The 21,910-nt window shown below is 40.9% G+C and overlaps 1 protein-coding gene across 1 annotated transcript; it reads right to left on the bottom strand.

The window, feature by feature from the left end:
• Nucleotides 1-995: 995 nt before the first annotated feature.
• Nucleotides 996-21,011, bottom strand: ADHFE1 (alcohol dehydrogenase iron containing 1). The gene is made up of 14 exons (XM_039549632.1): nucleotides 20,912-21,011; nucleotides 20,573-20,610; nucleotides 18,300-18,343; nucleotides 18,076-18,129; nucleotides 16,733-16,887; nucleotides 16,370-16,566; nucleotides 15,895-15,972; nucleotides 14,662-14,767; nucleotides 13,269-13,421; nucleotides 12,021-12,119; nucleotides 10,994-11,072; nucleotides 10,753-10,849; nucleotides 7,466-7,623; nucleotides 996-3,848 (listed from the first exon to the last, which is right to left on the bottom strand). The coding sequence occupies exons 1-14, from the start codon at nucleotides 20,965-20,967 to the stop codon at nucleotides 3,765-3,767; spliced, it is 1,398 nt and encodes a 465-aa protein (XP_039405566.1). The 5' UTR covers nucleotides 20,968-21,011; the 3' UTR covers nucleotides 996-3,764.
• Between the last annotated feature and the right edge of the window lie 899 nt (nucleotides 21,012-21,910).

The raw sequence follows: 21,910 nt of genomic DNA, 5'->3' as shown, positions 1-21,910 counted from the left end.
TTGAGGCAGGATTAGCAGGGGTGGGAAGGTATGGAAGACCCTCTTCTCACCGCTCAGGGATGACACTGCAGCAGAGACAAGCAGCTTGCACAATGCTGTGTGAGTTATGGCTGCTGGAGATATCAGGAAAATGGTGGCATCACTTTCTGCATTCTCTAGCTGGTGCTTGGATTTAAATTAAGTTCATTTTTATTTAGGAAGCACGCAGGGATGGTCTGAGGAAAAATGGAGACCCTTCCTTTAGGCTTTCTGCTGCGTTTCATCAGGATGCCCTTGTCCCCTCTGCACAGACACGCTCAATGCAGTGATGGATTTGTTCGGATGGAGCTGTTGAATCCAAGGCACACTGCACGTGTCCTGGAGCACAGTGATGCTTAAGCAGATTTACTCAGGGGTTATGGAAAGGGTCTAGACAGAGCTTGGCTGTGTCCCTTAACCATTGCTCTTTTTCATCCATTTTTTCAGGTCTCAGGGAGATGCAAAGCCAACCACAAGATAGAAGATGACAGCCATGGCACAAGACAGTGCAACAGAAATGAGCATACACACTAACTTACCTGTAGTTTCTTCCAAGTTTATTCACACAGGATGATGGTGAGAGTTTTTTAAGATTTAGGCATGTTAGTTACACTGTTTTTTGCTTCATTCTCTTTTTAACTGCTGAGAAAATCAGCACCGGTATGGGAAAAGGCAAGGGAAATTAGGGGATGGACAAACTAATGTACCAGCTGGTCACAGATCTATAAATCCCAAGCAGCAATCCTGCAGGCTCTACCTTGTGAAGTGAGTGGGTTTTCCATTTGGTACTCCAAATAAAACTATACCTGCTGGTAAACTATTTTCACCAGCACTTCATATGCACTTCCTCATACTTGCTCCCCAAAGCTAATCTAAGCAATGTAGATGGATTGAGTGAGTAATCACATGGGCCAGGTTTTAGGTTGTATTTACCTGTGCAGACTTCAGAGAATACAGAGTTAAATGCTGCTCTCAAACACTTTCAAACAAGCTTAGGTTTATTTTTGTTATTTGCATTTCAGCATCATCTAAAGTAACAGAGGGGTTACTATCACAGAGGGTTTGAGTAACAGAGCAGTAACAGGGGCCACAAGAACAAGCCTCCCAGATTTCACACACATGCCCAATCACCACTGGGCACACACAATTACCGTGTTACCCCAGCTCCCCACAGAAATACCAGTACAGACTAATTGAGTAAAATAATATGTGAAAAATCCTACGTATCTGGGAATAAAACAACCACTGCCCAGGAGCCAGGGTGTGGCACCCTGTCACTATTTGAAAGACAGCATTCTGGGGCAACTTGAGCTCCCTTGGTTCTTCCTCAGAAAATCTCTACACGTAACTAATAATTGGCAGTGGAGACTGATGTCCGTGAGAGAGATTTTTACATGTAGCTGATGTCTCTTGAGAGAGATTTCACAACAAATTTAAGCCAGTTGAAGACCTTGATGCTGCCAAAGAGGTGTGGAAAACAGAAATGGCCCTTCTTACAGCACCATCTGCTTAGGTTAGGTTAGGTATTACATAACCCCCTTTGTCTCATCTGCAAAATATGGGCATCAAAGGGGGTATTTTAAAAACAATCAGGAGCTGCAGGTTACCAGGTACAGGAAGTTAAGTGTGAGGTTCTGGCAGTTGAAAATGCAGCCTGCCAATAACTGCCATACTGGCATAAAAGGCAGATAAAAAGTGTGCTGGAAGAAGTTATCCTACCTCCCTAACTAGCCCATCAAAGTACTTTGCTGCAGTGATGAAATCACATGCTGCTCAGTTCCCCAGAAAGTATATTCCCCCCAACACAGCATGACTGCCATGAATTAGGCTCCTGGACAAAAACATTGTCTCTTCTTGAATCTGTACTGCTACTACAGACTGGATAAAGACAGAAGTGGAAAGACAAAACAGGCCAAAAGTTTATATAGAACCATAGGATGGTTTGGGCTGGAAGGGACCTTAAAGATCATCTAGTTCTACCCTCCCTGCAATGGGCAAGGACACCTTCCACTAGATCGAGTTGTTCAGAGCCTCATCCAGACTGACTGTGAACAACTGGGTTTGATAAAAGGTTTTGACAAAAAGGTTTTTTTCCAAACATGGCAGCTTTGCACAATATAATAAAGCGAATCCCTTGCTATTACAACATCAGGCTTCATGATAGAGATATTTGTGGGCAATTTCAGCAGAGGGAAAGGTTCAGAAGGACCTTGGAAATCACATGTGTACCACACAGTGGCAGTGCAGTCTTATGGCCACCAAACCCATTCTGATGCTAAAAATAACCAGTCTTCAACGAGTATCCATCCACCTATTTTTACAGCACTGAAACAGATTCAGTATCAATATCCAGTACACTCTGTCCTCAGATTCTAGGACAGCACTAGTTTGATCAGGCAAATACACAAATGCAAAGGTGTAAGCATAGAGCTTTCTACTTCAACAGCATGACTGAAAAGTGCTCCCTCCCCAGCAGAAAGAAATATGCACACCAGAAATCACGGGGCTCTTCTCTCATTTGTCTTGTGCTGTGGTAGCTGCATGAATCAGATGCTGACAGAGTTCAACATGAAGCAGAATCCGATTTAAACAAACTGTGTACACAACCACGTGAACTTTTTAAATGCAGGAAAACAGTATTAAAATTTTAGTTTCCTCTCTCCCTTCCCCACTTCCCTTTCTCAGTTGACAGTCAACCAGCTGGTTGACTGCTCAGAAGGTGCACGCTCATTCCCACACTTAATCACTGCTCCCCGTGGGGCATTGTGCAGCCAAATGCTTCACCACCACTTTTTAATATTGAACCACAGCACACAGCCACTTCCTCAAGCTGGTGACTGCACTCTGAGGGACAGCACCTGCAGGAGCTCAGCAGAAGCAATTGATTCACAGCAAAGAGAGATACAGTTGAGTGCTTCCTTCCACAGAACACAACAGGAAAAGGGAGATGTTGCCTCCAGAGAGACAGAATGATCCTGATGGATGCTGTCTTGCTGTTATATGGTTCCTGTTGAGTATGTGATGATGCTTTACTCCAGTTTTGCTCCTCTGATGAACACCTCATATCAACCATAAAAGGAAAGATAAATACATGACAATTCTAGAGATTATAAGAGGAAAGATAAATATATGACAAAATATGTCAGAATTTTAACCCAAAGCAAATTTTCAAGCAGCCTTTTCCAAACAGCTAAGAAGTGTGTAGATTTTTCTTAACCAAACAATGAAAAAGTGCCCCAGTTCAACAGCCTTCTTAGCAAAGCCAGATGGTAAAAAGATGATAAAGCAGAACAGAATACAGTAAGCTAACATTTTCTGCAGGGAACTTCCCCTCCCTAACTATGACCTTCATTATTTCTTCACTAGCATGACTTTTTAAAACAAAATAATGGATAATTTAAATAGAAGCATAATTTGCAAAATGGTTTGAAATATCCCTTAAAACCTTTTTCCACCTTTGACCACCTCTAAAGCACAAAAAAGCCTTCAGTAATGCAAGAAATCTGCTCCAACTTTTATGCAAGTCAATACCACTGACTACTCAGCAAGCAAGAAACCACAGTCAAGTCCTCACTTCAAAGCACTGTTTAGTTAAAGATGAATTACGTGACTTTTTGGCAGTGTACAATGGAACAGAAGTCAAAGGTACCCAAATTCTTCCATGCTCTAAACAAGTTCAGTCCCATATCTATGAGAACTCTCTCTGTGTTAGAATAGACCACACTTTCCAGAACAAAATGTTTAAGCTAATAAAGTTTCATGGAAGCCTCAAAGAGAGCAGATAAGTCTTCTTCTGTTTGGGGACGTGGTGATAGTTTGGTCACTCTCTCCTGCAAGATGAAAGAAAAACTGGATTATACATGGATACCAATAAAATTAATCAAACAGTAGCTGAACTATGTGTCTCTATACTAACATCCTTCACAGAGAATAACAAGGTTTTGCAAAGAAGTAATCAAGTAATTAAGGCTGAAGCATCATCAACTGTACAGTACTTCAAGACCATATTAGCTAAAATTTCCTAGAATTAAATACACAGAAGCAAGATCAGAATGCTGTTCAGTTGCAGAGTCAAGCACTGCAAACCTGGGCCTTCTCCATCGCAGATGTCAGTACACTAGAGGACATTATCCTGGGAATATAGTCCATTTTAAAATTCATTTGCCAGCATTGAACTAGGAGTTAGAGTTTTAGGGACCAAGACTTTCAAAATACAACATCTCTCAAGGCCCAGGAGCTGCTGTAAATGGGGAGAATAAACAGCACTTGTAAGTTAGACTCTGAAAAAGAAACACAGCAAGGGACAGTATGAAACTGCTTAATAAACAGCCCCACACCTCTGAGTCAGAACACAAAGTAGTTGTGGTCAGTCTTCATTTGGACACTGATTCAACAGAATTTTCAGGTGCTAAAGCCCCACTGACTGAAATGAAACTCAGGTATGTGCTTCATTGCTCTGCTTGACAAAATAACCACAAAGGTAGGGCTGCAATTTGGAAAAGCTCCGTGCTACTGAGGATGAGGAGCTGTGTTAGTGTAGGTACCCAGTTACTGCAGAAACATTCAGCTGAAAGGGCCTAACATCAGTGTACTCATACTGGTTATGACTAGAACTTTCATGTTTTCAACAACCAATGATTTTAACATTTATTAAAATACTGGGGAGAGTTAGAAATGTCTGCAAAGTCCAGGCCTACACTAGGAACACATTATCTTTAGATGAGGTGTGTTTTGGCAAGAGAGAGTTTCTTCTGCTGCAACCTGTTCCAACATCTCCCTTGTGGAAGATGCTGCCCTCCAGCTTTAAAGTTTCGCCCCTTTTTTCACATGTCAGACAGTGGGTATCATTTGCCAAGGTCCTTGCCTCAGGCACAGGGTGGGATGCAGAGGAAGGGACTCCCCCAGTGCCCTGCCTGGGCGGGAGGCTCAGTGGAGCCCCTTGGGAGCAGAGCACACCCCACTGCCCAGGGTGACGCTGCAGCACAAGGCTGCAGCCGCTGCACTTCCCCCCAGCCTGCGGGATGCGATTTGTGGGCATGCTGGATGTGGTTATACAGCAAGCGAGGCCACCACACTGCAAAATCAACGTGAAAAAGTGGTCTAGCACGGTGAGGAAGCCAGCTGTGAGGTATTCACAGTTCATAATCATGGTTAGCATGGCTTGTGAGGAGTCTGAAAAGTGCAGCTCTGCGTGCATAATTTTACCTACAGAACAAGCTCTACTGGTGCATAAGTAGCAATCAAATGGTACCTCTTCCCCCATCCCTGACCAGTGCTGCTACACAAAGAGATCCAGCCAAAGAGAAGACTAAGATTCTTCTATGCAGTTTTGAAACCAAATGGAAAATTCAAATAGCACTAGGGCAAAAGTGTGTTGCTTTTTCAGACTCATAATATGCGTAATATAATAACACAGTGCTCAAGTATTCATAAATTCATCAGGCTTATATTAAGACACTCTGGGCCAAAGCCAGTTTTGCAGCTCTGCGCACTGAGATGTCCAGGGTTATCTGTAAAATCACACTGGGTGACAGGAGACAGCCAGCCTGACAGCCTGACAGACTGGAGCATTTCCCAGCTCTATCGACAGAAGGCTGCAAATGGATGCTCCTCCCGTATGCCTCGACACAGAGGCACCAGCACCACCTCTGCACAAGGCTGCTGATATTTGCTGGTGCCCAGACAGCAAGGCCCAGGCTCCCTCAGTCTGACTCAGTGCATTCTGGTCTCATGCCAAACCGAGCAGCTCCGGACTCATCATTCTGGCTCAGCCCCATTGTAGCTGCCTCCGGGACATCTGCAGGGGGTGGGTGACAGAGAACAGCCCTTCCACCATCTCTCATTTTCAGTGCCCCCATCTCCTCTCAAACACCACCACAGGGCCAGCCACCTTGAACCATGAGACAGCATCTTCTTTGCTAGAATCACTGCTGTCTGTAAATAAGATCAATTTCAATAGACTCACTTAGGAAGGAAAATAAAACTCTCTTTTAACTTCAAGCATAGATGTCTGTCCCAAGAGAGCTCCCACCCCAAATCCCAACAGTCAGATTACTTTTTTCCCTGCAGTCTGCACTTCAGAGCATGGAATATACTTTGCAAACTTCTTAGTGCTATCACCACTGCACCACACTGCTTTGCTGATGTGAACGGGCCATTGTTATATTACAAAGCAAACTTACTGCAAGATGAAAGGTAAAGAAATGATACAAAAATATAAACTGTATGGATTAACCCTGTGGTTATTAACAGACTATTATGGAACACTGATACGTTTTCATCATGTTACATCTGATATGAAAAAATAAGGGTTGAGAAATTATTAGGTCATCTCATTTTACACAGTACAATTAATCACCGATGCCATAAGATGACAGAAAAACCCTTCAACATCTTTTGGTGAAGAACCCTCCCCCAGCTATGCAAAACTTACATTCAGTGATTGTTTTAAAGAAACATGTTTATCAAAAAAAGCCCTCCAAATGCCCCATAACAATGTACATGCATAACCTGCTTGATGGGTGCTCAAAGACCTTAGTTTTCTTCCTGGCTTTGCCACTACTCTGTTGTGTGTGATCCTAAAGAGTTGCACCTTTGTGTCACTTTCTCAGGTATAAAACAGGAACATTAATATTTGCTGTTAATGTAACTGCTCTGAGTTGCTCTGAGATTAATGAATGAGAAGAACTATACAGAATCTCCTGTAAAAAGTGAATATCTTTTGGCCTACAAAATTTTCACTTTCTCCATGGTATATATTTCACTTGCAACTTGGTGGAAAACAAATACTAGGTCCATAGTATTTGAATAAAACTGTCTTTTTATAAGGAAGACACCGGATTTTGCTTTAAGAGTGGTGTGTTGCTCTTTGCAGTGTCTTTGTAAGCACTGAAACAATAAAGGGTATTACAAGTTTAATCTATATCATCCCAGGGGACCTTATTTCAAATTCTGATGGGGGTCAATGGAACAAAAAAGCCATCTGCGAAGAAAAATGCAACTTCTCAATATGGAAAGTTTAATGCAAAGTGAGTTTGGTCATTCTTACCAGATAGCACTCAGTATTAAGGCTTTATCTATAGACCACCTGCATACATAATTAAGAGAGGTAGTTATGAAAAAACAGTATCTACTACAAAGATCAAAGGCCTATGAAAAACATCCTCTTTTTAAAAACTGTAACATTAAAAAAACCTCCTTAGCCAAACACTTAGCCCTTTTTTTCTGAATCCATGTGAAAACTGCAGCATGCACTCCATACCACTGAAAAGAAAAACCTAAACTGTGGAGTGAAACAAAATACAGTTGACTATCTATAATTTTCTCAATTTAAATAGTTTTCATGTAGGAATAGAAATAAAACTTGCTTGAAAAGAAGCACTTCTGCTTTTGCCCAAATCTGTTCTATTTTATTTGACAAGAAAAACTGTTTTGCTCTCTGTCTTACCTGAGGCAGAGTGCCTTTGACTAATGCAGGGATGTCTGCTTTGGAATAACCAATTGCAGCTAAGCCATCATCAACATTCAGATCAAATAGGAATTTCCGGAGTGTGTCTGCCAAAATAAGCCCCGCATCTTTGATTCTGGCAGTGCGGATGTCAGCTCCTAAAATAAGACATAATGCCTTGACTGTAGGGTGGAGAGAGCAGAGGAAGCCTGTCCTGGACTTAATTTAATCATAATATCAGCTGAATACATATCCATACATAACAGCCACTGCCCTAAAAGCAACATGAAGTAAAAAGAAGAATCAGTCTTCATTTTACAGTTGGAATAGTTTGTGAAAGGTGAAATACAACAAGATCAGAAGCAGGCTAACTGCTGCCAAAAAGACTAACTGCCACATGAGGTTAACTTCCTTTCCCTCTGTGCTTACAGGGAGAAGCACTTTTCAGTCTGACTAACTGTTGGGAGGAAAGAAGCTAATGCATGAACGTCAGTGGTATTTATTTGTACGGACAGTGTGCCAAATGCTAACTTAATTTTAAGGCCTTGAGTTTGCTGACATCTAGAGGACTGCTCTGTTCAATTACACATTCACAGAGAGGACCACAGCATGCAGGCTGAAAAGGCAGGAGACGGCAGGGCAGCTGTTCAGGGGGTTGAGTAAATTCTAAATTTATTGCTGTTTGAATTTGCGCTGACTTCTGCAGGGTACTGTAGAACTGACGAGAAGGAACTGCTCTCTTTGAAACATATACTGAACAGTAATGAAAACATCAATATAAAATGAAAGATTACAAATATTTCTTACAGAATAGCTGGTGTCCCCTTCTTCAATGAATGTTCAGGACTTAGTTAAAAGTAATAATAAAAGTATGTCCAGACAGGAGAACCAAGTTCCTCCATATGATTTCTTTCAAAGTAACCCGAGCTAAATTGGTTCTCCGTGTAACCTCAATGATGTTACGCCAGAACTATGTTAGGTCCAAGTGCCTTACTGAGAGATGAGTAAGAGCAATACATAGCTACAGGCAAAATATTTCCTGTGATCCTCATGCAGCTCAGTGTAACATTCAAAGGGAGTTAAGTGAACAGGAGACCTACAAGCTCACTTGAAGAGCTCAGATACTCAGATAAGACTGGCAGTAATGTAGCAAATAATGTCTGGGAGAAACTGATGAATAAGATATGACAGTCTTGTACAAAGTCTTGTGCTATTGGGACTGTGCCATGAAGTCTGAGTTTATCGTGGGTTTTGCTGTGAAGGGGTAACTAGAACATAAACCCTATCTTCAGATATTAAAGTAAAAGGAAAAGGGAGGAGGGTAAAACACGACAGTAAATGTGATCGGCAGTTTTAAAATATTGCTATAGTTCTAGTACTTTCTTTTCATTCAACCTAAAAGATACATCAGTCTTTGATTGCACTTAGAAAATTTCTGGCCACATGTACACCTATTTCAACTGTATTAGAATCCACCCAGGGAGGTATTAAGCTTTTTCTGGCTGTACCCAAATTCACAGCTGTACATACACACAACATAACTATTTAGTAATCTGCTTCATGTCATAAAATACCTTCTTAGTCATTGCATTTGGCAACATGACAGATTTGAATCAGCTACTGTAGTCAGTTGGACTCTGGACTGGACTCAGAAGTAAACACCCCAGATGGGAATTAATAAATTCAGTTCCACGTGACATGTTTTCAGCAGAGTCTCTTTACAGCAAGGCACACAATGACGTAGTTATAATTTCTACTGAGAAAATTAACAGAACTTTTAGAGACAGAATTTATGGCAGCAGTTAGTACCACAAAACTTAAAGGAACTGCTTTTCAGTCTTTTGTTTTAAAATCAAGAGCCAGAGCTGAAATTTTTTGATATGCTGTGCTGACCAGTTATCCAGACACATTTTCTTCATCTAATTTTAGTTGTGTGTTATTGCTGTAGGAACACAGACATTTATTCGCTTAGTATATGATTCCAGCTAGGTTTGTGTTTCGGTTTTGGCCATAGGCAGGACAGCATACTTTAGAGGAAGCCTGAACAACCTCACAGACTGTTTATGAAATAAACAGAACTTTCACCCAATGTAGTTTTTCTGACCATGTTGTTTTACACCCTCTTTAAAATACTGTAATATTTTCATTGTCTATATAAAAGTCACACTCTTTCTTGAAATCCCCAATGCTTTCAGATTACTTACACAAGCAAGTCATACATGTGACTGGATTGCTGTGACTTGCATACAGAAGGCTGACCATACAAGGGACTGAACACAAATTTCCCAAATACCAGGAGAGTTTGCCTAACCACTTTTTCTTCACTCCCTGCACTGCTGTGCACGTGACTGTGACTGCTCCTTAGCCAGCATGGGTATTAGCAGCAGTTTAGCTACGACACAGAACCTAGTGTTGACAGAAACCCTGACCTTACATGTAAATAAATTAGGTCACTGCAGAGCCATGCTGTCACAGCTAGCTGAGATTACATCACTGAAAGCTGGTTTATTACACATAGTCATGCTGGGGGTGCAATAAAAAGCTATCCTTTCTCTTAGGACACCCTTTGGTGATGGGTTGCACACATAACAAGGCACTGTATGAGAAAATAACCTTTAAATAAGCTGTCAGCTTGCAGCATTCACTTTTATTCTGCTAAAAAGCAGAAAAGGCCACTTTGTTCATTAATCTCTTCTTAGTCATTACATGTGTGTCCACAGAAGAGCTACTCCAGAAAAGCTTTCCCTTGACATCAGCCACTGAGAAATTCCAACGCCTACAAACAACCTTAGGCCTACATTAGAAAGACCAAAACCCACAGTTGTGTGCCATGGAAAAAGAGCAGGAGTGATTCAGAATATCACTGTTCTAATTCATTGTCACAGCAGGGAATTTGTTAGGAAAAATCCTTCCTTTAGCTAACAAATGCCCGAGTACTAGCTCACTTTATGGTAACTACTCTCCATAAAGCACCAAGAGTTGTGTCAATCACAGCTACTCTTGTTTGATTTGTAACAGACCTCCAGTTAGTTTCAGCTGTCCAGTTTTCTGGCAAGAATCAGATTTCTCCAGGTTACTCCTCTAATCACAACATTCAATATCAAAATTCAGCATTATTCTATCTAATTTGCATTACATGTAACACCAGAATCTTGTTTTTCAAACTTAAACTCCTCCCAACAACCAATGACAATTGCTTGCATACATTTTTTGGAATGTCATTTTGGAAAGAATTCCATTTGTACATGAGAACTGTACATGAGAACTGTACCTATAGAGATTCCTACCTAGAATCTCTGCAGCTTCTAAATGCCGCTCAGGATGTATCTGTGCTGTGAAAGCAAACACTGCTGGGGATGTCAGCACCACAGAAAGGCCATGTGGCTGGGGGAAAAAAAAAAAGAAAAAAAGAATTAGACACTTCAACAGGACATGTACTTTTAACTTCAATGGACTTTAATGCTCATTAATGACAGATAACAGATAATTGAAATGTATAATAAAAACCCCAAAATAAACAAGTTTTACCACTAAAGAGTGATCCACATTATAATCCTTTGGTTTATAAGTTTTCACCAAACCAGAAATAGGGTAAGACATTCCATGGCTGGAACAAAGAGCAGAGAGAGAGTGGTTAGGGCAGCTCTACCAGTATTTGGAAAATTTGTGTTCAGTCCCTTGTGTGGTCAGTTTTCAGTATGCAAGTCTCTTCAGTAAAGATACTCAGAAGGTATTGAGAGGAATGGTGTGGATATAAGGTACAGACAACCCTCATCCCTCTGCACCTCAGGGACCTAGCTGTAAAAAACAGTACCTCCTTACTTTGTGAGTGTGAAGTTATATTACTTCAGTGACTGGACTGAAAGATGGTCAGTTCTTGAAGTCATACAGATATGCCAAAAATATCACAATCTGCATACCTATGGGTTCACACTGCCTGAGAAAAATAAACTTTAATTTTAAGGTATAATTAAAAGAGTAGACTTGCTCAAAGAAAAGGAATGAAAGGAAGGTCTCTGAAGAGAATGATTGCTAATAACTTCTGCACACAATTCACTTTTAGGCTTTGCTTCTTTGAGATTTTCATCCAAATGAAGCTATATTGCCTTGCAATATTAATTACAGCTCATTTAAGGTTGCTGATTGTCTACCCCACAGACAAACTTCCAGATTATTGCATCAATTCAGGAAAAACTCAGGATTACATCATTGCTGCCTCACTGTGGAACAGCTGGCAGGAAATTTAACATTTTAAATGCCGTTGACTTTTTTTACTCTTGTTTTTACTACCAAGGAAGGCAAAGAAGGCTGTGTTTCGTAATTTTGACGTGACTGGTTTTGAGTATCACAACCCTTGGAGAATACACAATCCTTATACACATAAATGCCAAGAGCCCATCAGTTTGTCACAACACACAGGTCCTTCAGCATCACAGGCCAGGCAACAATCCCTTAGTATACATTCAACAACAAAGGCAACAACATCTTTGACAATCTGAAACAAACACTAGCTATAAGCTGACCTCAGATGGGGTTACTATTTCTCTGTACTCACCAGAGATGAACACCAGCATTGCCAAAGCCAATACCAGCAAAAGCACTTGCCAGGTGCATGTTGGCTCTTGCTTCACGGTCTTCAGGGTTTCTGATGGCTCTGTGCACCATGGAGGCAAATGGTACCAATGAAATCACAAACAGACTGGTGATTCAGGAGGGAGAAGGAAGAGGGGGCTTCTTTATGGACAGATATAGAACAAATCTTAATGATAAACTGGGATAAACATGCTGGAAATGGAATCAAGTCCCACTTTGGTAAAAGAGCAATCCTGCATCTGGATCACTTAAGTAGATCATACTGGTTCAGTGAAGGGCAAGCTTCCTTTCACTTTTCAAAAAAACAAGTGAATAGAGTGAATTTAACCATATTCACCTCAGTGGTGAATTAAAAACTTCTACTTAGGAGCTTTGGTAATCCTGTGTATGGCTCCAGGATCACTGCAGTTTTCTCACCATCTCATTTGGTGGTGCTCTAGACTCTACCACCTGTGTGGGAAGAAGACAGGATGCCTTGCCTTCCTATGCCTCAGGCTCCTTGTGTAGTTTGACAAAAAGGAGAAAAAGTCTCATGAATAGATTTCAAAGGAACAAAACCCAACTATTTTGACTTGCTAGGTACTGTGGAAAGTCTTCTACAAAAAAACCCCCACATTGATCTTTAATAGAAGTGTGCATGGTATGCAAAAGCCGTAAAGAAGCTAAAACTTTATTGACAGGGATCAAAACCAACTCCTAAGCTAAGTCAATATCTATTCTAAACTGAAGCTCTCCTAAGAATGAACAGGTTTGCAATAAATGCAAAATTTTGCACATTCATAAGTGCATGTCATTACCTTCTTGATGGATGTGTATCTTAATTTCCACAGAAATAACATCAGCAGTATTTTATTCAGTTTGTTACATTTTCCCCTTATACTGTCATAGAAAGGACATTCTTGAAAAAATATGAAATGCTGTTCCCATATTAACTGAACAGCTTGAAATACCTTTAACTGAGATCTTCTAAAATAGATTCACAGAGGAATTATAAAGCTACCTCCTCAAGACAAACTACTAATCCCAATTTTACTTTAAATTTTATTTGAAAAATACTTTGCTTTATTTAAGAAAGATCCAGGGTAGAAAATGAAAGCTTACTGTTGCAGCTTGCCTTATTCTAGCCTAAAACTTACATCCTTGTAAGCATCCCTTTTTGGGCACTGAAGACTGAACACAGTGCATGGGAGATGGCTGTTAAAGGGGTTACCTTTTCAAATACTTAGCGACGATACGCAGAGCGTGAAGAGCCCAGACATCGCTGACGGGGTTGCTGCCTTGGTAGGCTGGGCGGTTAATGGGATTGGAAGGGCAGGGACTGCGCTCGTTGTAAGGGAGGGCGGTGTATGATTCCAGGGCATGGCTAACAGAAAGATAAGGAATCCATTATTTAAGGGGGGGAGCTCCATTTTACTGCCCTGCTGTCCTTTGAATGCAGGTCCTTACTTATTTCTAGTGTTCAACAGTTGCTGAAACAAGAAATACAATCTCACAGACAACTGGAAGAATGCTGGGTGGGCATCTCCAGAGCACTTCCCTCTCCAACAAACACACAGAAGGCAGTCTCAACACACTCCCTCTCTATCAGCTCACACCATGCTAAAAGCCTGGCTGGATGCACTGGCACCTGTGCTGTTTTTCACTAAAGACGACTGTACGTGTGCAATGAGTGCATTTCCTTTGTGTAGGACAGGAACCATAAGATGCTTTAGCACTGGAAGCTTCATAAGGTACTTTTCTTTCAGAAGTACTGATCTTGAAAAAATTATGGGTATGATATTTAAGCTAAGTGGAAATGCCAATAGTCTCATCTCCCAGATACTCATGAATCCAACTACATAAAGAAGGGGCACTGCCTACATGGCTCCATTTAGGTGAACAAAACTACAGACAACTCATTTTCATTGATGAACAAATGCCTTTTTTCCTTTACAGACATTGCAGTCCAGGGTCCTTCGCCAAGCTTGAGAAACCGCAGTTTCATTACACATCTATTACTTTAATATACATAGCACCCAGAAGCAAAGTAAGCTCTGACTCTCCAAATAGAAATGTCAATGCATTTTGTGCAGTTAAGCTGTAGATTAAAGATGAAGAAAATTTTGTGCCAAGTGAAAAGAAACCTGAGATTGGTTACAAAGATGACCATAGCTGGGTGAAGACCTGCCAGCATCTCACTAGCTTTTACAAATTTTTATTGACACATCATGGCTTTTGCTAGAAAATTCTTGTTCTCTGCCATGTCTGTGATACATGATAAATGCTATTACAGTTGTGATTAATCATCTATCCCCATGATCTCTTAAAAAGGAACACCTGGACTCTCTTCCCTGACAACAGCTATTCTGGAAGCAAACAGTTTCTCCGGTGCACAGCAAAAACACTCACATTTCTGCAAATGCAGGACTTATTTCCGTACATTCTGAGGGAGGCAGTGGAACTGAGAAAGAGGAAAGCATGAGAGAGCTCAGCTTAACAAGAACAGCAAACAGAGAAAAAAAGATCAGCCTTTTCTGCTCTCAAAATATGTTTTTTCTACAATCATTTTAGTAAAAATACAAAACTTAAATAAACTCAAGTGGCAGCCTACACAGAAAACTCACCAAAGCACATCAAAGCCACTGTTGGCTACTATTCGTTCAGGCATAGACAGTGTGTGTAAAGGATCAATGATACCCAGTGTTGGCTTAATGGCTCTTGAAGCAATACCTGCAATGTGTAAAGGGAGGAAAATCAGTTAAAGATTTTTTGCAACAAAATAGGACAAGATAAGCTTAATGTTCCAAAGATGACAATAAGGAGGGAAAATATATTTGAAACTATGAACATAAAAGCAAAGAGAGAGAAGGGAGGATAGAGTATCTGTGAATGTAAGGCTTACTGATGATGAAGTCTCTCTAACAAAGTTATATGATTTGAGACTTTTGCCTGATGTGGATTATACCAGACAATGTTCTCTCTCCATTTGCAACCCTCCCTGAGCAGCCTTGCAAAATGTCTGTGGACAGTCAGAGGGCAAAACTGGTTTGTATCTACAATCAATTGCTATTGCCAATTGCTGTCTTCAGCATCTGTAGTAACCATGTCCTTGCATTTTGGTTAAGGGAGCACAGATGTAGCTTTGAGAGAGACAGAGACAGACTGACTGACTACGTATAGACTAGAAAACTCTTGAGCTATTGTCAAACCTCTTTAGCACACCCATCTGGGTCCCAAGTTCCACAGACTGTGTGGCACATAAAATCCACATGTTTAGAAGCAAAACCTTAAAACAGTTATGAAGATCAAGATGACATTTTAGCCTTAATCTTTATTTGCCAGGGATGAAAAGGCTAAAGGAAGACAGTGTCCCTCACTTGCACAGCATCCCAGGCCTGATGTTTCCAAAGTCAGGAAAAGGAACATTTGGTTGCAATTATACAACAAAGAAACAGAAGTCTTAAAAGTAGAAAGAAAAAGACAGAGGAAATAAGGAACAGTTGGTTGACTCTGAATATAAGTAGAAATTTCCTTTGTAATTAACATTTTCTGCCATTTAAGGACTTGAAAGATTTTAGTTTCCTGTTTTGACTTCCAACTATAATCCACTGTATTACATAGGTATTTCATTATGTTAATATGCTATAAATTTAATTCAAGAAGGAAACCTTTGAGCTTTTAAAATTTGCCTGTGGCAGTTGAATCAAACAAAATGACACCTGAAATGACATGCAGTATCCTTTCCTTTCAAGGCAGGGAAATAACAAAGACATTGAAAAAGCAATTGTCTTGAATAACATACAAAAAACCCCACTAAACAAACAAAGAAATCCCAAAACAAAACACCAAAACCTCACCGGTTTTAACTTTTAGTTCTTTGAAGTCAAAAATGGCAACACCAGTGGTTTCACTTCCAGTGCCAGATGTTGTAGGAACTTAAAAGGAAGAATGGGGATAACAACAAATAATAAGCAATATACAATATTGCAAAATAAATAATAAAACCACAATAGTAACACCACCAAAAATACAAGACCCAGGAAATCTTGGAGGTATCCCTGATCCAAAGCCAGCAGATCAAAGGGAAACGCTACTTTGACCTCTTTTCTCAGTAGTCTAACTGAGCTAAACAAGACAAAGTAATGACAAAACCTCTGATTTTACCTCCACTGGAGTAAATAGCAAAATTGCTGCTGAATACAACCAGAGGGGAAGTAAGCCCAAAGGAAGCTGAAACAGTCAGGGTAAACTGATTTCAGTAGAAATATCAGAGTGTAGAATGACTCACCTTCCCCTGGCCCCAACTCTCCACACGCCCTCCTCATGCTTTACCTGCAATAAGTGGCTTGAGGGGCACAGTGACAGGCTTCCCTTTCCCGATAGGAGCGTTGACATAATCCAGGAATTCTGATGAAGGGCTGGCTGCATACAGGTTGGCAGCTTTACAGGTGTCCATTACAGACCCACCTCCAACAGCAACATAGGCATCGAACTCTCCTTTTTTAGCAAATTGAATGGCATCCAGGAAACTTGGAACCCAAGAAAGATTTTCCAATTAGTCAGGATGAAACCAGTACACAGGGAAACTATTAAGACCAGCATGCAGGCCACAAGGAGGTGTTTAAACAGCCATATGGAATCCTGTAAAGGCCTAGGCACTACTTGGAGAAGTGCACTATCAGAAGTAAATTGTACCTTTGGTCTGTTGGCTCCACACGGACATTATCATACATTTGAAAGTTTATACCATATTTTGCCAAGGAATTCAATACTGCATTTACAGGAGGGAGTTTGGAGAGGTTTTTATCTGTCATCAAACAAACTCTTCTAGCACCAAGATTCTGCAGGTCCTACAATAACGAATCAAAAAACCAAACAACTGGTATAAAATCAAACACTTCACTATCTAAACACTAATCCAAATCAACCAAACCATTTGATAATAATAGAACTCTGACTTAAAAATAGTTGGTTATTGTAAAATTTTTAAAACCGTATCAGCTGAAGAAAAAGAGCATTAACCATACACATGTAGAATACAGAAAGCAGAATAAGGTTTAAAGTTACCAAATTTATATAGTTGGAGTCTTACGATAGAGAAAAATGAAGTTGCTGAACCAAATGTAACCACTTGAAACTACAGTAAAATGTAAAATACTTTAAAAAATATTTTTCCCTCAGTTCCCATGAGAATAAAAAAGGCCTTTTCACAGGTTGTCTCCACTAACTGCCTACCAAAGCACAGCATTAAAATTTTGAAAATGTAATACTATTAATTTATTGACGAAAAATCAAAATGAGGTGGCAAAAGGAAGAAAAATAATACTATTTCCTAACTTTAGCTAAATTAATTGTCACAATAGCTATATAATATGTATAAATAATTCTCGTGCTGTTTAAAGACAGGTTCTGTGTAATTCATTTACTGTCTGACTATAATCTTACTTTACAAATTTGCAAATAAAAAAGAGATCTATTAATGCTAGAAATTCCAAGAAAGGAGGAAAAATGATAAATGAAAAAACCCAGAGATAAGAGTATACTGGAACAATGTACTCAGGTGAACCATCTCACACTGCTGAAACAAAAATTTTACACTTACACAGGGCAAACTGAGAGCTGAATGAATATCTAGATAATTTAATAGAAAGTCTCTGATTTATTTTAATGAGCACTAGAGAGATTAAAGTGATCTTGAGAAAATCCTAGTGAGTCACCAGGACTGAAAACTTTCTGAATTAAATTCCCTGTCAGAGAAAAATATGGTTGCATAATTCTAGCAAATGATCAATGACCCAGTTACCCCTGAGCTGCATTTCAGGTACTCATACCACAGCAGCACTGATGCACCATGACTCTGCTCTTTAACCAACAGTATGTTCCAACCTTTTTTTACACTGATACATAGGACCACACATAACTGCAAAGCAGTGGAGATTCAGACACACCATATTCCTTTATTAAGTGGATTGATAGCACTGGCAGCCCTTGAGAAAATAACTTTTCACCAGTGATGGACTTATACCATGGCAGCTTACCATGCCAATCTCCTTTGTGACTCCTTCTCCATATCGGATGTTCGAAATGGCCATCTACAAAAAAAAAAGAACATTTTTTTTCTCGACAAAAATGGCATCTGGCCCTACTCATTCGAAGTGAAATATAAATATTTAATAATGTAAATATTTTTAAAATGCTGTATTTGTCAAGAAGTATTGTTTATACGACTTTTAAAGGAAATATATTTTATTATTAAATCTACCTCAAATGCATAGTCTGTATTCCCCAGGGTGGGCTGTTCAGGGGCTGGAATGGAAATAAAACAGTAGAATTAGGGGAAAAAAAGTGATTTAAATCTGTTTCTCAGCTCAAGAGTTGACAGATTCCCTTGCTTTTAGAATCACTAATATATTTGCACAGGTCATCTCAGCTTGTCTGGATAGCAGTTAACCATGTCATCCTTTGTTGTTTATGAGACTAAATGATCCAAGTACTTGATCTCACTCATATAACCCAACAAAACAAGTAAGTTTTTTCAAGTTCTTTCAAGAATTAGGTATTGCTTATAAAAACTGAATAAATTAGCAGGAAGGTTGCATGAGAGTTTGTTTGCAGTCCACAAAGACCAGAACGGCACACAGTAAGTAGAACTGAGCATACGTACAGCTGCTACATACAAGCTGAGAGGTGCTAGAAATGTGTAGGGGTTACATGATAACCTTCAGAACATTTAAGACAAATTCATGAGACATCCTCTATATCCACCTGGATAGGGAACAACTTCTGTATGCATGGCAGCAATACTAACAGGTGTTTACCCTTCCTTTTACTTCTGCCTATTCCTGAACTTGAATTACTTGCTAGAAAATTACTGCATGCACTGCTAATAATAAATACGAATCAGTGTGTTACTATTAACTTTACTTAGAAGAAAAGATATTTATAAGGACAGTATTTCAGTAACAACCTCTCTCTGCCATGTCATTTTTGCATGAATTATCACAAAACTCAATTTCCGGCATATCCTGATTTTGCCACAGAGTGAAACAAACTACATCAACTGGAATTGCCCATTCTTCTTCAAGAAAAGATCAGGCGAAGCATTCTGCTCTTCCTGCTGAAGTCATGCCTTACGCCTGCTATATTAATTGAAAATACGCAATTTGGATTCTGATCCAATGAGTGAAGCCATGATAATGAGTCTTGCAAACACTCTGGGGTGCACTGAAGCACTGACCCACAACAGTAACAGATAGATGTATTAAAATCCTTTATGTACTTTCTATTCAAGCACAGGCCAGCTGCTATCAGCTCTTTCATTGCCACCTCTTGCCAGGCTGTACATGTTTGACCTCTGGAGCTGGAGTCTGCTGTACTTTCAGTCATTAATTTGACAGGCTAAGGACATGTCCAAACCATTTACTCTCTTGTTTTCTGATAGTATAATAGACGCCCTGCTGTTACATTCTTGAACCAAACTTAACTTTCAGGGTGAATTTTACTGAGTTCAAAAATTGCACTATTTCCTCAAACACTGTCAGGAAACGCAAAGAACTTTTTTTTTCCAGCTATAGTCACTGTTCAACCTATTCCCACTATTCAGAGATTTACTGAACTGATATCATCTTGCTACACTATAGACTCTATTGCTGCCTAAAACCTTCAGAGAGGGCTCTTAACTCAGGCTTCTGCTTAGCAAGAGCTTAGCTTGGATTGACTTGAGTAGGCCATCAAGCAGACAAGCAAAAGAATGAGATTCTATTTCTCAACTGCACTACTGTTTTGCTGTGCGATGGTCTTGGGCAAAACCAGTATCTGAACATATAAATAGCTTTTCCATATGTAAAATGACAATGCCAATTCTTTAAGAAGTGTTTTAAGCATATGAAACCACACTATTTAGAGTTACATATTACTGATGCCCAAACCACTAATTTTTAGTGGATCTGAAGACTGAGCAACTATCTGGAGGCTGACAGATAGTTATTCTTCTAGCCTCACTACAGTCCAGGCAAACAGAGACACCTCCCAGGGTGACTTGGGTTACTCAGCGCAGCTCCCCTGCTCATAGTCCACAATCCTGGCCTAAGTGAGCTGTGTTCTTGGGACCGACTGTATTAAAAGCCTATGGAGATTTTATTGTCCAGGCCAACACAGACCTTCGTGAAAAGCTACTTTTTATCCATATCGCTTCCTGTTTCTTTTCTAATGTAAAAGATGTGTATCCAAAAGCAGATCTAAAGTTGAGATAGTTCAGGTGATGACAGCCAGAGCCAAGTTCAGATCAGCTTGCCCCACGGTATGGGGAGGGAGGGGACAGGAGGCAGTAACTGTGGTTTATGTGGGAACAGTGACTCTCTCCAGCAACAACCACTACCACCTTACAGTTGCAAAGTAACAGGCTGTTTACCTTCTTTAGATTGTTCCTTCCCACTGTTACCTGCACCCTCTGCCCAGGTTACATGGACACATACGGCCCTCTGCAGGGCCATGGTCTCCTACAGAGTTATTTGGGAGACACACATTAAGTCTTACCTTGGGAATAAGTGTGGCCATGGCTCGGGCACCGACAACTAGTTAAAATGTTAAAAATAATTAAAAAAAAAAGTATGGTTAAAAGGGGAAAACTAAAGCAGACGAACGACTACGTCCTAAAAGTCTCCTGTAAGCACCCACTGCGAGGGCCTGCAGCTGAGCCCGCCGGGAGCGGGCACGGGAGAACTCCGCAGGGGGCGGAGCGGCCGCCGCTTTTCGCTTTCCAGCCGCGGCCCCGGCCCGCGCCGGCCCCGGGAGGGACCCCCGGGAGGGACCCCGGGAGGGAACCCCGGAAGGACCCCCGGGAGGCACCCCCGCGCCCCGTCCCGCCGCACTCACGCTGCCCGCTCCAGCTGCCGCAGCAGGCGGGACACCCGCGCCCGCCCCGCCGCCATCGCCCGGATCTGGGGACGGGGCCCGGGACAGGGACGGGGCCGGGCAGGCGGCAGCGCCTCCTCCCGGGACAGCTCCCGACACACGGGGGACCCAAACAGGGACTCGCACGGGTGAGGGGAGAAGTGTCCGCAGAGAGCACCCCCAGCCCAGGGTCCTAGCGTTGGCAAAACCCCGCTCACGCCTGTTTTAAGGCAAGCAAAACCTGGTTGCTAAAACACACAGCACAGAATGCCAGTAAGAGCGACTAAAACCTAATTAGGACTGAGTGTGTATCATAGTATTTGTCACAGAAAAATATGGGAAGTAATGAAGAGTGAAAATAATAATAAAAAAGCCATGGTCCAGAGCATGGGGCAGTTTAAAATTAAGTGAAATACTTTTCCGATTCTTTTTAGTGGTGCCCAGCAACAGGATGAGGAGGAATAGCCATAAACTGAAACACAAGAACGTGGGGAAGAATTTCTTCACATCGAGGGTGGCAGAGCACTGGAACAGGCTGCCCAGCTCCCTCTCTGGAGACATTCAAAACCCACCTGCTCTAGATGACCCTGCCTTGGCAGGGGGCTTGGATGAGATGATCTCCAGAGGTCTCTTCCAACCATAACAATTATGTGATTCTGTGAAATTATGGTAAATTACAGTGCAGGATGGATCAAAATTTTATAACCAAATTTTTACGATGCTGTAAGCTATGCTGCTTAGCTGTCAGCAGAGTAGTATACCAGTATTAAGCAATGGAACAACTGAATTCTGAAAAAAAAGCATCATTGTAACAGATGTAAGTATTTTGCCTTTGCATACTCTTAGGTCTTACTAGATGATCTTCAAGGCCCCTTCCAACCCACACCATTCAATGATTCTATGAGCAGATCAGATGAGCCTAAAAGTCATGATTTTGCAAGGTGCTGAGCTTGGGAAAGCAGGTTAGTGGCCTGCTCAGGC

The sequence above is a fragment of the Corvus cornix genome, chromosome 2, assembly GCF_000738735.6.
Source record: "Corvus cornix cornix isolate S_Up_H32 chromosome 2, ASM73873v5, whole genome shotgun sequence".
NCBI lineage: Eukaryota > Metazoa > Chordata > Aves > Passeriformes > Corvidae > Corvus > Corvus cornix.
The sequence above is the reverse complement of the archived record's forward strand: the minus strand, read 5'-3'. Positions and strand labels throughout refer to the sequence as shown.

Excerpts from the sequence above, each read along its gene's own strand:
- ADHFE1 (XM_039549632.1), bottom strand. The coding sequence starts at position 20,967 with ATGGCGGCGGGGCGGGCGCGGGTGTCCCGCCTGCTGCGGCAGCTGGAG. Across the intron at positions 18,130-18,299 it reads ATACAGACTATGCATTTGAG|ATGGCCATTTCGAACATCCG; the intron begins GTAGATTTAATA and ends TTTTTTTTGTAG. Across the intron at positions 14,768-15,894 it reads AGAACTAAAAGTTAAAACCG|GTATTGCTTCAAGAGCCATT; the intron begins GTGAGGTTTTGG and ends TACACATTGCAG.